This window comes from Prunus avium, chromosome 7 (genome assembly GCF_965620075.1).
Source record: "Prunus avium chromosome 7, drPruAviu1.hap1.1, whole genome shotgun sequence".
NCBI classification, from domain to species: Eukaryota; Viridiplantae; Streptophyta; class Magnoliopsida; order Rosales; family Rosaceae; genus Prunus; species Prunus avium.
In genome coordinates, this window is record NC_142290.1 from 24375217 (window position 1) to 24391731 (window position 16515).

Below are 16515 nucleotides of genomic sequence, written 5' to 3' on the forward strand. Positions count from 1 at the left end.
ATGTTCTAGTGCTTGATCTAGTGGGAGAATGTTATGTTTTCCTGTTTAGATCGGTGCACTAGATACTAAGTTATATCAGGTTTGATGAGAGTTTAAATTAAGTTGCACCTTAAGGCCCAAAACCTTGTGAAATAAGGAAGGGTTTTGAGGCCTATTAAGGGGTCCTATTTATTTCCATTTATGCGTGAACCGATTTGGTGGGCTTGGAAGATAAGTCAAGTCGGCCCTCGGTGATGAGCAGAGACGACTTGACCTAGCCTATATAAGCTTAAGGCCCTGCTCTCATTAGGCACGTTCTCTAAACCTATTCTCATCATAAAGAGAGAGCTAAAACAGATTCTGAGAGAGAGCAGAAGTCTTGAGTCGTTCCTGTTCTTGCTAGGATTGCTGCTGCTACGAATTGGATGAGTTCAGAGGCTGTGTACTCAAGGAAGATGGCTCCAGGTATGTCTTCATGTCTTTATACGTATTACATATTTGTGTGAAAGATCTAGATTGTATAATAAAGAACTCTAACAGGTGGTTTTAGCTAAATTAGGCTGGATTTGCCTGACTGATCCTACCAATTGGTGGGCTCAGATCATGTTTAAGAAGTACTTAAGAAAAGACTGCTTTCTTTATGTTAGTAAAAAGAATTCTCATTCGTTAACTTGGAAGGCAATCCTTGATGCTAGTACACTGCTGCATAAAGGTATTAAATGGATTGTTGGTAATGGGCAATCCATCCTCTTCTGGACTGCAAATTGGGTTTTCCCTTTTCCTTTGCTAATTTAATTCATGTGTTCTTGAGAAACAATCTAAATTTGAATGCTAAAGTTGCAGATTTTATTCAGAACCATGTTTGGTAGCGTGATAAGCTCCTACAAGAAGTTGATGAAGATATTATGGAAAAAATCCTATATATCCCTCTCCCTCTGTCTCCTTTGCAGGATGAGTTAATTTGGGGGACCAACCCTAATGGGAAATTTTCTATCAAATCTACTTATAACTTACAATTACAGGATGAGCCTTCCCATCCTAGAGCTTCCTTACTAAAGAAAATGTGGAGTTTAACTCTGCCCCCTAAAGTCAAGCTCTTTGCTTGGTTACTCATACGAAAAAGATTACAAGTTAGAAGTCATTTACACAAATGCTTACCTAATATCAATCCAGAGTGCCCTCTTTGTAATAATCACTTGGAGACTATTAACCATTTATTTTTCGAATGCCAGTTTGCTGTTAATATTTGGACGTGTACCTCAGTTATCCCTACGACTTCACATCAAAATTTTGATGGTATTGAGTGGCTAGATGTGCTCCCTCACATGAAGGATAAGGATGGCTCGAATATTCTTTCGAAAGCTCTCCTTCTCTGCTGGCAAATTTGGGAGGCTCAGAACAACTGTGTTTTTAAAGACATTGCCCCTCATCCGATTAGAGCCCTTAATGTTGCTAGTCAGATTGGTCTAGACTATTGGAAAATCAACTCCATTTCTCCCCAGAAGCCCAAAGGTGAGCTTACTATCAAATTGAAACCGCCTCCCTTCAACTAGATAAAATTGAATTTTGATGGCTTGGTGTGTGACAACATGGCTGCTATTGGTTTCATTATACGGGACTGGAATGGTAATGTTCGGCTTGCCGGAGCCAAGAACTCGAGGCAGCTTTCGATCATGATGGCGAAGTGTTTGGCTCTTCGTGATGGCTTGACCCACGCAATCAACAATGGTTGGCGCTTAATTGAAGGAGACTCCAAACTCATCATTGACTGCATCAACAACAAAGTTTCGGTTCCTTGGACTATTCCTCTCTTGGTTCAAGACATAAAGCTGCTAAGTTCCTACTGTGAAGAGATTTCTTTCCATCATGTCTTTCAGGAAGCAAACTTCATTATTGATGCTTGAGCTAATTTAGGCCATAATTTGAACCCTTTCCACCTCTGGGAGCGGGGGCTTCCTTTAAGGTGCTCTGCTCTGTTTTATTTTGATTTAGTTGGGTTTGCGTGCCCTCGTGGTTTCCAGTTGTAAGATTTCTTTTTCAAAAATAAAAAATAACAAAATGACTCATTTGCTTATGTGGCTAGCCAACTCATTTACGTACTCCCTTCAAGATGCTCTAATACTTTTTCAAAGAATATTCCAAAGTTGCCCTTCACTTTTAAATTATTTACAGCCACCATCCATCGATCCGGTGAAGCAAAAACCCGGCCCGAAAACCATTCTTTTCCTCTCCGACGTTCATCTCCCTCCCCCGTTCTTTTTCCCCAGGCTTCTCCTCCATTCAGGTGACCATCCTTCATTTCCTCTTTCTCACCATTCTTAATTTACTCTTTTACTCTTTTGGGTTTAACTTTTAAGCAAATTTGTGTATCTTTTTTTGTGGGAATTCGTCGGCAATGCTTCTACTTCTTTCCAGTGTTTTTGTTTCTGCATTACAGCAAATGGGTAGGGTTGATGTTTTTTTTCCCTCTAATTAATTAATTTCCATGATTTTGAAGTGGTTGCGGAGCAATTCAGTTTAATATTTCCTCGTTTTTGTTTGTATAATTTATTTACTCGGTTAAATCAAGTTGCTTTTGTTGCCGTTTGGTAAGGAGGGATGTCTATGATGTTGGTGAAGTTATTATGATGATGGTTTTTCATATTAAACCTCGCCTACTAACTGTTTGATTAAATGGGTATGAGAATCTCTTTCAGTGACAGTGTTTGCTAAATTGGATATGCTTAACTCTTTATATCTTGCTACACTCGTATGCACAGGATTAGCCCGAAAATGCTTCTTTGGGATTTGCATGCGGTTGTCTCCACGCGCAAGTTTTGTTAAAGGTCATTGAACTTCTTAACACAGCTGATAGCCTGAGCTGCATTTGTTTTCATTGATGGGTTTAGGCTGCACCGGATGAAGCTTTTCTGGGTACTGCTTTTGCTCTTCCAGGGCAGAGGCATGGTACATTTTAGTGAGCAGCTGCTACTTCTGTTTGTAGGGTGTTTCTGACAAGCATTTAGAGATGCTTTTCAAAATTCAAAACTACAGTGACTTTAAAAAAAAATGTCGAATGAGATATATTAGATATAGCATTTCACTACTAGTTTTCTCACTGATGCTTTTCGAAAGCCACTGCAACAAAAGGAAATTGAATCTGGAGTCCACAATCATTTCCTTTCTTTAGGTTATCAGTCAGATTATTTTTCTTTGCAATATTAGTTGTTAGAAAGACAATCCATATGAGAATTCAGTTATTAATGGTTTTCTACGTGAACTACATTGTCTTTTCTTGTGCTTCACCTGCTTTGTGTGTGAGAGAGAGATAGAGAGAATCTTCAAGGACTGCATATAGTAGAGTATGCTTATGGTGAGTTGAGAGAAAGTGATTTGATTTCTAGTAATAACTTTTCAAATGTCTCATACAGCATTCTTATGTGTGAATGGGTTGGGTTGTGAGGTAAGTTTTGAGAGGAGAATTAAAACATATAAGTGAAAAGATGAGTTGATCTGAAACATGAATATATTCAAAAGTTTTTTTTTCAGTGTCAGAGTAATTGCGTGCTTATAATATCCTATTGTATCTTAACTTCTTGCAGATTCTAAATTTAAATGGCAGCAGTGATGGATGGCTCATCTCAGGCTACACAATCTAATTCTGTCACAGGTTTAGATTCTAACAATGTCGAAAGGAGGATGGCAAATGATGATCAGCGCTTTCTCTTGTACTTCATTATGGGTACCTACTTTGGGCCTGGTCTTAAAGGAGAGAGCCCGCCAAAGTCAGTTTTGCAGAGAATAGCTGAGCGACTTCCACCATATACTTTTAAGCAACTAGGTGGATCCCACCTGAAAACTGCGGAGGTAGAGCAGGTGTACTACTATGTTCTTCGGAAGGCTGATAAATCTGCCATTGTTAAATTACCTGTGTTATACCAGTTCTTCCATGGTAACCTCCTTAGCCATCGAGAAGACACCACAGCCAATTACCCTCAGTTTCCTGATCTATTTCCTCTCCAACTCCACCCCAATTCACAGTTCAGTAACAGATACAATATCTTTGAGAACATTGTATTTATTAATAACCCAGAAATGCATTACATTAAGACAGAGGACATTGAAAGATTTAAGAGGCTAACTGGACTGGAGGAGTTTCTTCTGGATAGAGATGCTGCAAGGCTGCATACTTATGATGGAAGTGTTTTATATAATTTGTCGGTGCAGGAGCCGGAGTCCAATGGAGAGTCACCTCCCACTAGTTCTTGTCAAACTTCTAGGGGAACAAAACATTTAGATAATCTCGTGGAATCGAAGGATCCTCTGAAACATGTACATGTCGTGGCACCTATCAGTAGTGTGCCATATAACGGTTCGCCTATGCGGTATAGTTATATGGCCCCTTTATCTACTAAAGATGACTCTGATCCTGTGGAGAAGGTCGATCCTGCTATGATTTTTCTTCCTTCTCTTCCAACTAAAAGAGAGTGGTCCAATATTGTAGCTGCCACCAGAGATGGATTTGGTTTAACTGGGAGTGCAGCAAAGAGGCAGGTGGGACCAACAATAGGGCTGATTGACATTGGAGAATGTGAGGATTCATACTTGTTTCGTGTATCTCTTCCTGGAGTCCGAAGAGATGAAAGTAAGTTGCTCTATCAACTTAAAAAATTGAATCAGTTACTGAAATGAAACGAATAATAAATAGATTTCCAGGTACTGAAACAGAAACTACACAGACATGCATGTATGTCTTTGTGCAGCCTTGTTAATAAATATAAAAAATGCTTAACCAATGATTCAAGACACATATTTCACTTTCAATAAACCACAGCAAAGTGGCGGAGACTTATCTCTCACATATGTCTGTCCGCAGCCACTTGTATGGCCTCTTCGATGCTAGCACTACAACTTGTATACTTCATTAACTAAACGGATGCAGAGTGATGATTTCATTTTTCACTACAGGGGAATTCAGCTGTGAAGTTGAAAATGAGGGTCGAGTGTTGATAAGAGGAGTGACAATGACAGGTGAGAAGACAGTCTACAGATACTCTCAGATGTTTGAAATGCGAACACAGAATCTTTGTCCGTCAGGGCATTTTTCTATCTCATTTCAGCTGCCTGGTCCAGTTGATCCTCAGGAGTTTTCTGGTAATTTTGGGACAGACGGAATTCTGGAGGGTGTTGTGATGAAACGAAAAGATGCCAAATATGCTTAACTAAATTTTAGTCAGTCCCTGTACATTTGTGATATTACCAAATTCTATTTCGTGATATAGCCGTTGAATGGATGCATGGTGAAGGTCAAATTCCAAGATGAACATTTCACATGCATACCTCGAAAATGTTAGGGCAGCCTCAGCTGATTTCATATTATTATATCCACATCAGCCAGCCTTAAAATTCTTATTAATCGATCCTTGCTAAGGGAAGGCTAATGTTCTTGAAATCAGTTAACTTAGTGTTTTTTTTTCTGTTTTTTGAGAGGAACTTTTCAGTTTCTTGATTTACTGATTTTGCCCAAAAGCTTGCAATTAGTGGTGGATATGCTAGTAAGCAAGTTAGTGATGTGCGATCTGAGGTCTAGCACATTGATTAGTAGATTGAATGGCTCCCGCTGATTTGGCAATTGGTTTACCCCGAAAATTAGAATTTAAGTAAATTTGTAACGCCATGTTGTGTTACCGTTACACAATTATTTTTCCAGGAGTTTGGCTCCCGATCAAAAGTACACTGAAGCTAGCATATGTCAAATAACAGAAGTTAAAGATGTCATCTATGCAAATCTACTACTTACTCCTCAAACCAACATCAAAGGATCCCCTTCCCACAAATTTAAACGGTGAAATAAAGACTCAAATGAACAAATGTCAAAAGAACTTCATTGGATACGACTGCACATATAAAAACTGCACTGTCGTTTGTTTCTCACCTCATAATTTACTCAAATCTTTGAAAAGAAACTAAACATAATCCCTTCACTGAGAAGCAGACAGTTGTTTCATCAATTCTTGTATTCAGATGCGAAAACAAAAGTTCGTATACAAAAACCTAGAGAAAATCTAACGTCCTATTCCAGTTAAACAGCTCCATTGTCCCAAAGTTCTATGTTTTCTTTGTGTAATATATGAACTACCATTTCATGCAAATCCGTAACTTAAACCTATGAAGGGGATGGCCGCACTTTCTTTCCTGTACTACAAGGTGTAGGTTATGGACAAAGAAGAAGTATGTTATGATACTATTTACACCACAGTGGATCCATTCATAACTCATCAAACATGTGCAAGGAACATAGCCACAAACATGGACAAAATGGAATCAACAACAGCTGAGTTTTTCGGCTATTTTTTCAACCAGAGCCTCTTTTCGTAACTTAGAATACCCTGTCAGCTTGATTTTCTGTGCCAACTTCCTCAGTTCAACTATTTTCTTGTTCTTCAAGCTTGAAATTGTGTGAGGAACCAAAGCCCCAGCGTAAGAACCATCTTCAACAGAGTAGGGTTCTATGATATGAAGATCTTCCGTTTTTTCATAGACTACAATCTGAAGATCTTTCTTACTCCCACCATCTGTTGCATCCTTGCGTGAATCTTGCAAATCCAAATCTACAGGCAAATCTTTAACCTCTGCAGTAAGTGGCAAAGTTGAAGTCCTTTTCCTCTTCTTTTGTGATGGTGAAGCTGAAACTTTGGTACTGTGAACTGATTTTTTCAAGTGCATCAAACTTAAAAACTGCTTTAAACTGGTGTTGTCATCATCAATTATTGATTTTCTTTCCTTTTTGGAATTTGGAATGAACGATGTATCTGTAGGAGGAAAACTTGGTTCTTGGACATTCTTCATACTGAATGGTGATTTCCTCTGTGTCTTTGGCTTTTGTGGTTCCAAACCCAAGTTCACACGGGGTTTCTTGTGGAGGTTAGCATTAGCCTTTTGAGATTCTTCTGCTGGTTCTCCTACATCATTTAACTTAGGCTTGGTTGAATCTTTACCCATCTGATCTTTTGAAGGCAAAGCAAAATGTCCAAGGTCAGTGAGACCACCTTCTTGAAACTTGACTATTTGTAGATTATTACTGACATCCCCAGCACCCTTTAAACATGTATTAGAACATACCGTCTTGTTAGCAAGAATAACCTTGGATTCTTTGATGCCCACTTTCCGTGCAGTTTTAGGAACAAAGTCAATTAGCTTTTGCTCTACATCAGATTTTTCATTTTTTCCGTGTCTTGAAGCACATAATCTGGATTCAGAACATTCAGTCCTCTTGTTGATGCTAGCAGATTGTCTCCAAGAATTTGGACTCATATACTTAACAAGAGTATTTGCAGGCTCCTAAAAGAAAGAGAAATATGCCTTATTACAAGTTAATGACCAGAGCAGGGGTATTGAGCTAAGAATTGTGATCCCTTGCAGTGCAGTCAGCCTGGTACTGCAACTACAGGTTTATAAACAAGGATGGTTCCCTAGGTTTTAAATTCTTAAGTAAGATAGTTGTAACTGACCATAAGAAAGTAAGATAATTGCTATAGAGAAGTAATTGTATATCTATTACAGAAAAGAGAGAGCTTCTCTTACCTTTTCTATTTTTTGATGGGTTGCTTTCCCTCCTTCCTCATATCCTTTTTCAATCAATCGAGGCATGCATGAATTTTTCATCTCATTCGACCAGCCCTTTGCGTATTTAAGAGAATCTGAGCTGAAATATTTCACAACACCATCTGCCGGCTGTTCAATTGAAATGAAAGAGCAAAAGAGAAACAAAATTTTAAGATCTACTGCAAAAATATTCCGTATAAGGAATAAGTCACACTAGGACCTTTTTATTCCTTCAGTTGAATTAAACTATGTGAAACATAAGACATAAGGTGCAGTAGTTGTAAACTCTTACAGTACATGATCATATTGACTATGTTGTACGGATAATTGGATACACATTAAGTGCAGATGTGAATTATACAAACAAAAGAGAGCTGCATGTACCTCAACTGTTCTATCAACATCTGTTCCACGTTTATCAGGCCTTGATGAACGTACAATATTTACCATAGGTATTGAAGTGTGTTCTCCCACCTTCTCACTCATGATTTTTGAATCAGAATTTTTCAATTTGTTCTTCTCATCAGGACAGCTGACACTTGTACTTGAAGTTTCTATAGTAACATGCTGTTCATTGTAAAATAAAACGAATTATGGGCGGACCATAAGTCATACTATGAACAACATAGTTGTTACCATTGCAGAGATCTATAACAGAAAAGAGAGAGGTACTGTAGTAGTTTTAAACTCTTACAGCACATGATCATATTGACTATGTAGTACGGATACACATTAGGTGCTCATCTATATTATACAAACAAGAGAGCTGCAAGTACCTCAACCAGTTTAACATCTGTTCCAGGTCCATCAGGCCTCAATGATGGACCTATATTATCTGCCACAGGCATTGAAGCATGTTCTTCAACCATCTCATTCATAATTACTGAATCAGAAATTTTCAATTTGATCTTCTCATCAGGGCAGATGACACTTGTACTTGAATTTTTCATAGCAATATGCTGCTCATTGTAAACAAAAATAAATTATGTTCATACCATAAATCAATATTATTTATTTATTTATTTTTGAAAAGAAACAATTTGTATTCATAAATCAATATTATGAGTAACACAATTGTTACTATTACAGAGATGTAATAGTTAGTAACATAATTGTTATAGAGATGTAACTGTATATCTATTACAGAGAAGGGAGAGCTTCTTGTACCTTTTCGGTTTTTTCAAGGTTTGATTCAGGATTTAAAGATAAACTCAACATTTGATTTTTTTCTGTGGAAGTAGAAGGCTGTTTCCTTACTTCCTCATATCCATTTTCTGCCAAGAGAGGCAGGCATGAATTTTTTGTCTCACTGGAACAGCCATTTGCATATTTTAGAGAATCTGAGCTGAAATATTTGACACTAGCATCTTCAGGCAGTTCAATTTGAAACTAAAGAGCAAAAGAGAAACAAAATGTTAGTACTGTAGAGCTATTCCCAAGTAGAAGGAATACGTCAGAGTTGGACCTAAGTTGAGCTCTAGAAGAAAACCTAAGTTGTGTTTTCAATAATGGTAAACTCTTACAGCACACAAACATACTGACTATGCACTATGGATACACATTAGCTTCTGATGTACATTATACAAACAATGCAGCTGCAAGTACCTCAACCGTTTTACCAAAATCTCTTCCGAATCCATCAGGCCTCGATAGTGAACCTGTAATATCTGCCACAGGTATTGAACTGTATTCATCCACCTTCTCATTGATGCTTTCCGAATAAACAAAATTCAATATGTCATTCTCATCAGGGCAGCTGATACTTGTACTTGAATCTTTGATAGTAGCATGCTGTTAAAATAAATAATAAATAAAAAAATCATGTCCAGACTATAAATCCTATTATGAAATTATGAGTGACAAATATAGAAGATAGGTTATTAGAGGTGAAGGTATTAAAAAAAACGATGAATCTGCAAATTATTAAACACATGATCTCCAGCACAATTTAAGAAAGTAAGAGAAGTGCTGTTTTGTAGCTACAGCACTACTTGATTTTCAGTTGCACAACTAGGATGCTGCAGATGCACAATCCCTGTAATTTAAATGCGTAAAACAATAATAGTGGATATGCGATTCATGAACTCTGCTTGCTCTCCAGATGGAAACACCAAATGGATCCATAGTTCTAGATGCCTTCTTTGCATTGCATAAATAATAAGTTCATAACTTGATACGAGACTGATGTGAATCTGATAGAAAGTGAAAGAAATCTGAATATAAAAAAAGCCATCTTAAGGTCATAACTCGATAGGCGCTTTCTACACTTCAAATGTGAATCTGATAGAAAGTGAAAGAAATCTGAATATAAAAAAAGCCATCTTAAGGTCAGGGTGATTTCGCATTGATGGGCGAGTAAGATGTTCTTAAAAAGTTATAAAGAAAAGAAGATCATGGCTGCAGCACGGCATGTCTATAATTGCATAGAAGGTTCAACTAATAGACACGTTTATTTAATCTAAATTGCAACACATGGCATAATTTTGCATTGAAATAATGAAAATGAGAGAAATGAAAACAGTGAGAGACACAGAGAGAGGGAGAGAGAGAGACCCAAACCTCAACTTCTAAATTTTGCACACTCTTCTCTTTATGGAACATAGATGCATCTTGAATCATTTTCTTTTCGTCTGGAGCAAGACCTTGGCCTTTGGGTTCCCAGTGCATAGTGCTTTCTGAATATGTTGTTTTCTTCTTGTCGCAGTATCCAGCTGCAAGTCTCAAAGAGTCTGGGCTGGAATACATGATATTAGTATTTGCAGGCTTTTCATCGTTAAACATCATGGTTGATGTTTTATTTTCCTCACAAGTAAGACCTTGTCCTTTGGCCTCCCATTGCCGAGTGCTTTTTGAATTACTATTGCTTGATGTTTTCTTTTTGTCATAGTAGTCAGCTGCAAGTCTTAAAGAATCTGGGCTGGAATCCATGATATTAGTATTTGCAGGCTGTTCATTGTTAAAGATCATGTGTCAACTGAAGGCAATACAACATAATTCATTGTTAAAGATCTCCTAACCTAAATTTAACCCTCTTTTTTTTTTTTTGCAGGGGGGAGGGGGAACATGTTTATTTATGTGAAATAAGTCGATAAATATTAAAGGACATTGCTCAGTTAACTATCGACATTCTGGTCATGAGACAACATCCACAAAATGTTTAACGTTCATTATGGTCTATGAATATTGCATGTTTAAGAAGTTTATGGAATAAAATCTAACAGTAAATCCATTTTTTGCTTTTATATTGTTGAAAAATTAGAGTCCGTTAATTCTTACTGAACTGAGGCCTCATATATATTTGGCATATGGTTCGATTCAGAAGCCATCTAGACAATACAAATATCAAGAGCAAAAAGGTTTTGAAATATGGCCCCAAATTGGTGTGAAACCTTAGAAGAAAAAGGTTTTATGAAAGAAATGATAAAATACAAAAAGACAACAAGAAGTCCAAAAACAAAGAGAACAAGGAGACCACCAGTCAACAGGATAACACTGATTAAAAGAGAAATACAGCAACAAAACTACAGCAGAAAAGCTATCCTAGAGCTGCCTTCCAATCTAGCAAAATAATGGACAGAGAAAGGTCCTTGAAATCTGATGGAACGGAAGCCCACAACAACCTAGCCTTCTCTCCTCTACCAAAAGCAGCAAGTCTTTCACTAAGCAATGAATGGCACCCTTCTGGAATTACATGGCTCACTCCGGCCTCCCTGAATAATAGATACCACAAACTTAGAGCTACTGGACAATGAAAAAACAGATGATCTGCACTCTCCCCTTTCATTTTACACATAATACACCAACTAGGAGGAAGACAACAATTAGGTCCCCTTTTCTGAAACAAATCACACGTATTCACCTTCTTGCACACCTGTCTATTTGACACAAGTTCTATTGTTAGGTGTTCTTTGCATAAATATGCTGCTAATTTTTTTTCTTTAATTCTACTTGAAGGGCTGCAAAGGTTCTCCATGAATCTTATTTCAATATATTCAAGCTATTGATAAGCAATTATGACTTAAAGCCTGGCCTCTGGTTGTATTATTTATTTCCCCTGCCCCCAAACCTTTTGCCCACAGCCAGGTCTGATTGTGTTCTACAATAAACACAACTAATAGCCACCGACTACTTGAAAGAGTCCCAGTTCACCTCCAAAATATTTACTTCAGAAATCCTTAATCACCCCTGAGCTTTTCTATATCAAAATCTGGCTCTTAATATTGCATTGTTAGTAATATTGTCAAACATCATGCATAAAATTAGTTACAAGAGCATCTGGAAAGCTTTTGCATGTCAAAGAGAAAGACAGTTTGAAATTATGATAACTTGAAAAAACCTAAGATATTACTGCAGAGTCATGCTACATTGTAAGCAGTCACAAACAGCTTATGTTCAAAGAGGAAGACTTGCACACAAAAATAAATGGTCCAAAGTAGCGCACCCTCAAGTTGTAAGCACATTCATCCAAATTTGAAGAATAATATAGTGGTATGAGTTCAACAATAAGGGGGATAGAGCTTGTCAAACCTTAATTGTTTTGGGGTCATTTGTTTTCTCTTCTTGAAACTTCAAAGTCGTACTTGTACATCTTTCTCCCTTAGTAATGCCAATTTCACCACGTTCCTCCTTTACAACACTATGTGAGTCAGATTTATTCAAGTCTTTGTGCCCATCCAAAAGTCCAGTAGCATGTAGTGAGGAATCTGAGCTTGAGTTTAAGGCAATGACTTCTGGAGTCTGCTTTTTGTAGAAAGAAAAATATGTATTGATTATATCAGTTCATTATAAAATTGTTAGAGGATCAAATTTCAAAATTAGGATCGTTATGAGCATTAAAAGCACTGGATTCAAAAACAGCAAACAAAAACCATGTGTATATAAATTAATAAACCTTTTTTAGTTGACCCATTTCTCTAGATAGGTCCCATCAAATACCATTCATTCCAAAGGTAACCAGATAACGTTTTGATCTCGAAAAATGCAGAACCAACAAACAACAAACAGGAGAAGAAAGTTTTGGCGGATAAAGAGGAGGAAAATCTCAACTAATCCAAACATGCCTTTGAAAAGCAATAAAGTGGGAGGAAATAAACTATCCTATGATTGGCAGATCTGAAGGTGAATAAATTTGAAAACATGTGACACTATAAAGGAGGCTTCATATAACCATGTCGAGTTCTTATTGCAAGTTTGCAATGACCTTTTTATCAACATTAAAAGTGAATACTCCATTATGGAGATTTTATTTGGAGAGAGATTCCCTATGGCATGCTGTCATTAAAAGCACGTACGGGATGCAAGAGAAGGGGTGGTATTCTAACATTGTGATTCATGGTTCAAGCAGATGCCCATGGAAAGATACTTCTCAAGTCTCCAATTCTTTTTCCTCTTGCTGTCAACTTGTGGTGGGTAATGAGGAAAGGGTGAAATTTTGAGAAGAGATATGGGTGGGGTAAACAGCTTTGTGCCATTCTTAGCTAGCTTGTATGGAATATCACAACATCATAATTCTTCTATTGGAGGGATGTTGGCTGTTCTGTTTTAGTAGAAATTTCAATATCAGGAAGTTGGGGAATTCATATCTCTAGTATCTTGGTTGGAGAGTGTTATGCTTGTGCATAATCCTTTTCTTTCTCATTTCCTTCCCTCTTATACAATATGTAACACCAAAATGCCTTCAAAGATAAGGGTGTTAGCTTGGATTGTTGCTCATTGAAAAGCTAATGCCTGTTATATGGTTCAAAGGAGAAGACCTTATCTCTGTCTCTCTCCTCATTGGTGTCTGATGTGCAAGAAAGATGATGAGAGCGTCGATCATCTGTTTTTGCACTTCCCAGTAGCATTTACTCTTTGGTTAAGGTTATGTAAGGGGGGTAATTTGAGCTGGGTGATTCCAACATGTGCGGCATTGTTTTGGAAGAAGCACAAGTATTTTGGAGGTAGGAAGTGGGATGTGATCTTGGGAAGATGTGGTATGTTGGCTATTATTTGGGTAGTGTGAATAAAAGGAAATAGATAGGTATTTGAGAATGCAAGGGGTGAGGAGATTGATTATTTGTGGGAGAGGTTGTGTTTCTGGGCTTCTCTTTGGGCATTGGTATCTTCGGAGTTAAGGAAGAGTTTGTTTTCTGTTATTTTATCAAACTGGAATGCTGTTGTTTCTTAATGTATTTTTTATTTTTGTCTTGGATGGTTTTGAGTCTTGTCCTCGGTATTGTACAATTGCTTTCATTAATAAAGTTCAGTTTCCTTTCATTTTTTCAAACATTAAAAGCAAAGACTAAGTTTTAATAGTCACCTGCTCATCTTTCACCGGGAAGTACTTTCTCAGAAGAGCCTTCAGTATGTCGTGTATATTGTCTGCAGGTTCTCTATGCATTAGTAACTGGACGTCATTATTATTCTCATCTTTACTTCTCAAATACCTTGTAGAAATGTCAAGCCAAGCAATCTTTTCTCTCAAGGCACTACCACATATTTCAGACCATTCTTCATGTTCAGCCCAGGCTAGTTCACTTTGAAGAGCCACCAAATCCTTTTCAAGTTCATCAATTTCAGTATCTGCCTTTGTTATTAATATCTTCAACACTTGTATGCAACATTTCTCATTTATTGCATCTTCTTCTATCAGATCTATAATCATAAGAAAAGACCAGTGTGGCTATTAAAGCACAAACAGGGAAAACAAGGAATGACACCAATGAAATAGAAAGAAACATATTATACCACGACCACAACCAAAGTAGAAGTCGCACTCCCATCCAGATTCTGTGCTGTAAGTGCTCCCAGGTGCAACTGATAAGCAAGCATTCAGTTCAGCTAACATTAGTACAAACTCTACAGCCACATGTTCCTAAGATAAGTTCTACAACAATGTATTTCTTCGATATGAAAACTAGCCAGCAATGGTGCAAGAGAGGTTAGGGAAACCTTGATGATCTGGTGAATCCCATAGATCCCAAGAGTCATATGGTGAACTCCATAGATCCCAAGCCATGAATTTCAAAGGTATATATATATATATATATATATTATCCTGAAATGCAAATACGACGAAGTCATGATTCTTTGACCAGGAGCACAAAGATAAAGTTCATTCATTTGATATAGAAGTTTGAAGCAAATGCTATAACTTGAAAGAGGGCTCAACCTTAGGTTCAGAATATCATGTCAACCAAGTCAAATTATCCAGCAACTTATTTTATGAAAATGGAACCCAAATCGTTATCAGCAGTACACCACTAGAAGTTTAATGAATACCTTAGGAATGAACATATATGCAAATGGGACTTACATTTCAATCGTTAAATTAGAAAACAAACAACAAAGGAGTGCAATGACGAAAAGCTTAGCCACTGCAATATTTTAATATTTTTTATTACTTAAAAAAGCTAATAAAACCAAACAGTCATCCAGTTCTTCCGCTAAAAGCTACCCACAAACTATCAAGAAAGCGGGCAAAAAACTATAGCAGCAAGTAATCAGCGTTTGCAGCTTTCCCTCACCCCGGCCGGAAAAAGAAAATAATATATATAATTAGTATTATATAAAATCAATACATAAATAAAATAAAAAACAAAATAATCAACTCATGATCATCACAGAACTTTTAGAAACAGAACAAGCATGGAAATAGGAATAATAAAAATTAAGAAATTAGCAACCAAAAAAAGAAGAAAAAAAACGTAAACGTCTGAACTGACTACAAATTGTTGATGCTCAACTGTGCACACAACCAACAATCAATGAAATAATGAAAGCTCGTAAATGTGTATGTGAGTATCTCATCAACAAAAGATTGATTGAGAAAGTTCAAGCATAGTAGTTGAAAATAAAAGTTCTAAGCAAATGACAGAGTAAAGGAACCAAGGAAGATTACTTTCTAGCGTCGAGGCATGAAAAACAGAGCTGCGGTAGGTTGTGCCATGGTAAAAGTAAGGTAGAAAGTGAGAGAAAATAAGAGAATGTACCTTTCTCGGAAACCAAACAGAACGGAAGGACAGGGAAAATGGGGAAGAAAAAGACGGTATTTGAGAGAAGAGAAAAGCCACTAAGAATCGGAGTGGAAATGAGAGCCCATTCTTCGAAAGAGAAAAATCTGAGAAAGCAATGCCTAGGGTTTCGCGGCGTTGAAGTTAGAAAGAGAAAATGCGTACCAGAGACGTCTTCTCTCTCTGTCACTCTCACTCTCTCTGGCTCTGCTGGTGACAGAAATGAGAGCTGCTGCTGCCTATTAAAAGCGACGAACTGCTGCTCGTTTCGGAAAGAGAGAGAATGGGTGGGAAGGGAACGGAATTTGTTGAGGGGTAATATGGTCATTTTAAGTAACTTTTTTGTTTTCTTTTGGTAAAAAGTAACTTCTTTCTTTCAAGGTTTTTTTTTTTGGTCGATTCTTTTAAGGTTCATTATTATGAGAACATGGAAATTTCCATCTCTAATTCACAATTTTCTTTTTTTTTTCACAACATTTTTTAAAATTTATATACATAAAATTATTTGAGGAATCCCTTAATAAAAGAGCATTGTATGTATATATAGTAGGAAGGAGTACAAAATATATGGCGTCCGTACGATAATAACGTCTGAATATCCGCATAGGAGAATATATATTAAATATGTTTATCATTTCTCATTTGAAGAAGGCTTATTTATGGATATGCCCCATGTGCTTTTAAAATAGTCTCAAATTATCACTTGTTCTTTAAAATATTTCAATCTACCATCTATACTTTCAATAAGTGTCTGACGTTAACTATTCCGTCAGATTTGAGAGAAGTTACGTTAGCTGATATGGCCACCACTTCTTTTCAATCTCTTAACAAAATAGAGGGAGCATTAGTCAGGTTGAGAAAGGGGGAATTTGGGAGAAAATGTGGAATTTGGGAGAATAAGGTTAGGTTGAGGGAATTTGATTTGGGAGAAAATGGGGATTTCAGATTTGGGAGAAAAAAT

At 37.0% G+C, this 16515-nt stretch overlaps 2 protein-coding genes and 1 long non-coding RNA gene across 11 annotated transcripts; 2 read left to right on the top strand and 1 right to left on the bottom strand.

The window, feature by feature from the left end:
• The first annotated feature begins 2111 nt into the window (after positions 1-2111).
• Positions 2112-5495, top strand: LOC110773002 (increased DNA methylation 2). Of its 5 annotated transcripts, XM_088244016.1 has the most exons (5): positions 2132-2263; positions 2395-2423; positions 2739-2804; positions 3561-4603; positions 4927-5495. In XM_088244016.1, the coding sequence occupies exons 4-5, from the start codon at positions 3574-3576 to the stop codon at positions 5178-5180; spliced, it is 1284 nt and encodes a 427-aa protein (XP_088100142.1). In that variant the 5' UTR covers positions 2132-2263; positions 2395-2423; positions 2739-2804; positions 3561-3573; the 3' UTR covers positions 5181-5495. The 5 variants fall into 5 exon arrangements, with proteins under 5 accessions (XP_088100143.1, XP_021833193.2, XP_021833188.2 ...); XM_088244017.1 differs by lacking the exon at positions 2395-2423 and having other exon boundaries at positions 2112-2263; positions 2739-2892; XM_021977501.2 differs by lacking the exon at positions 2395-2423 and having other exon boundaries at positions 2112-2263.
• Positions 5496-6127: 632 nt separating this feature from the next.
• On the bottom strand, positions 6128-14589 carry LOC110772962 (Rho termination factor). Of its 5 annotated transcripts, none has more exons than XM_021977472.2 (11): positions 14494-14589; positions 14296-14358; positions 13862-14196; positions 12091-12303; positions 10117-10509; positions 9169-9354; positions 8731-8952; positions 8340-8522; positions 7948-8130; positions 7543-7692; positions 6128-7299 (listed from the first exon to the last, which is right to left on the bottom strand). In XM_021977472.2, the coding sequence occupies exons 1-11, from the start codon at positions 14558-14560 to the stop codon at positions 6283-6285; spliced, it is 3012 nt and encodes a 1003-aa protein (XP_021833164.1). In that variant the 5' UTR covers positions 14561-14589; the 3' UTR covers positions 6128-6282. The 5 variants fall into 5 exon arrangements, with proteins under 5 accessions (XP_021833164.1, XP_021833152.2, XP_021833159.2 ...); XM_021977460.2 differs by having other exon boundaries at positions 12091-12300; positions 14290-14358; XM_021977467.2 differs by having other exon boundaries at positions 10123-10509; positions 14290-14358.
• Positions 6864-7622, top strand: LOC148293201 (uncharacterized). The gene is made up of 2 exons (XR_015825635.1): positions 6864-6993; positions 7134-7622. It is a non-coding gene; the product is annotated as an uncharacterized LOC148293201 (long non-coding RNA).
• Positions 14590-16515: the final 1926 nt, after the last annotated feature.

Excerpts from the sequence above, each read along its gene's own strand:
- LOC110773002 (XM_088244017.1), top strand. The coding sequence starts at position 3,574 with ATGGCAGCAGTGATGGATGGCTCATCTCAGGCTACACAATCTAATTCT. Across the intron at positions 4,604-4,926 it reads TGGAGTCCGAAGAGATGAAA|GGGAATTCAGCTGTGAAGTT; the intron begins GTAAGTTGCTCT and ends TTTTCACTACAG.
- LOC110772962 (XM_021977454.2), bottom strand. The coding sequence starts at position 14,560 with ATGGCTTGGGATCTATGGAGTTCACCATATGACTCTTGGGATCTATGG. Across the intron at positions 12,304-13,861 it reads TCCCGGTGAAAGATGAGCAG|CAGACTCCAGAAGTCATTGC; the intron begins GTGACTATTAAA and ends TTCTACAAAAAG. Across the intron at positions 9,355-10,116 it reads ATTTAGAAGTTGAGGTTTGG|CATGCTACTATCAAAGATTC; the intron begins GTCTCTCTCTCT and ends TTATTTTAACAG.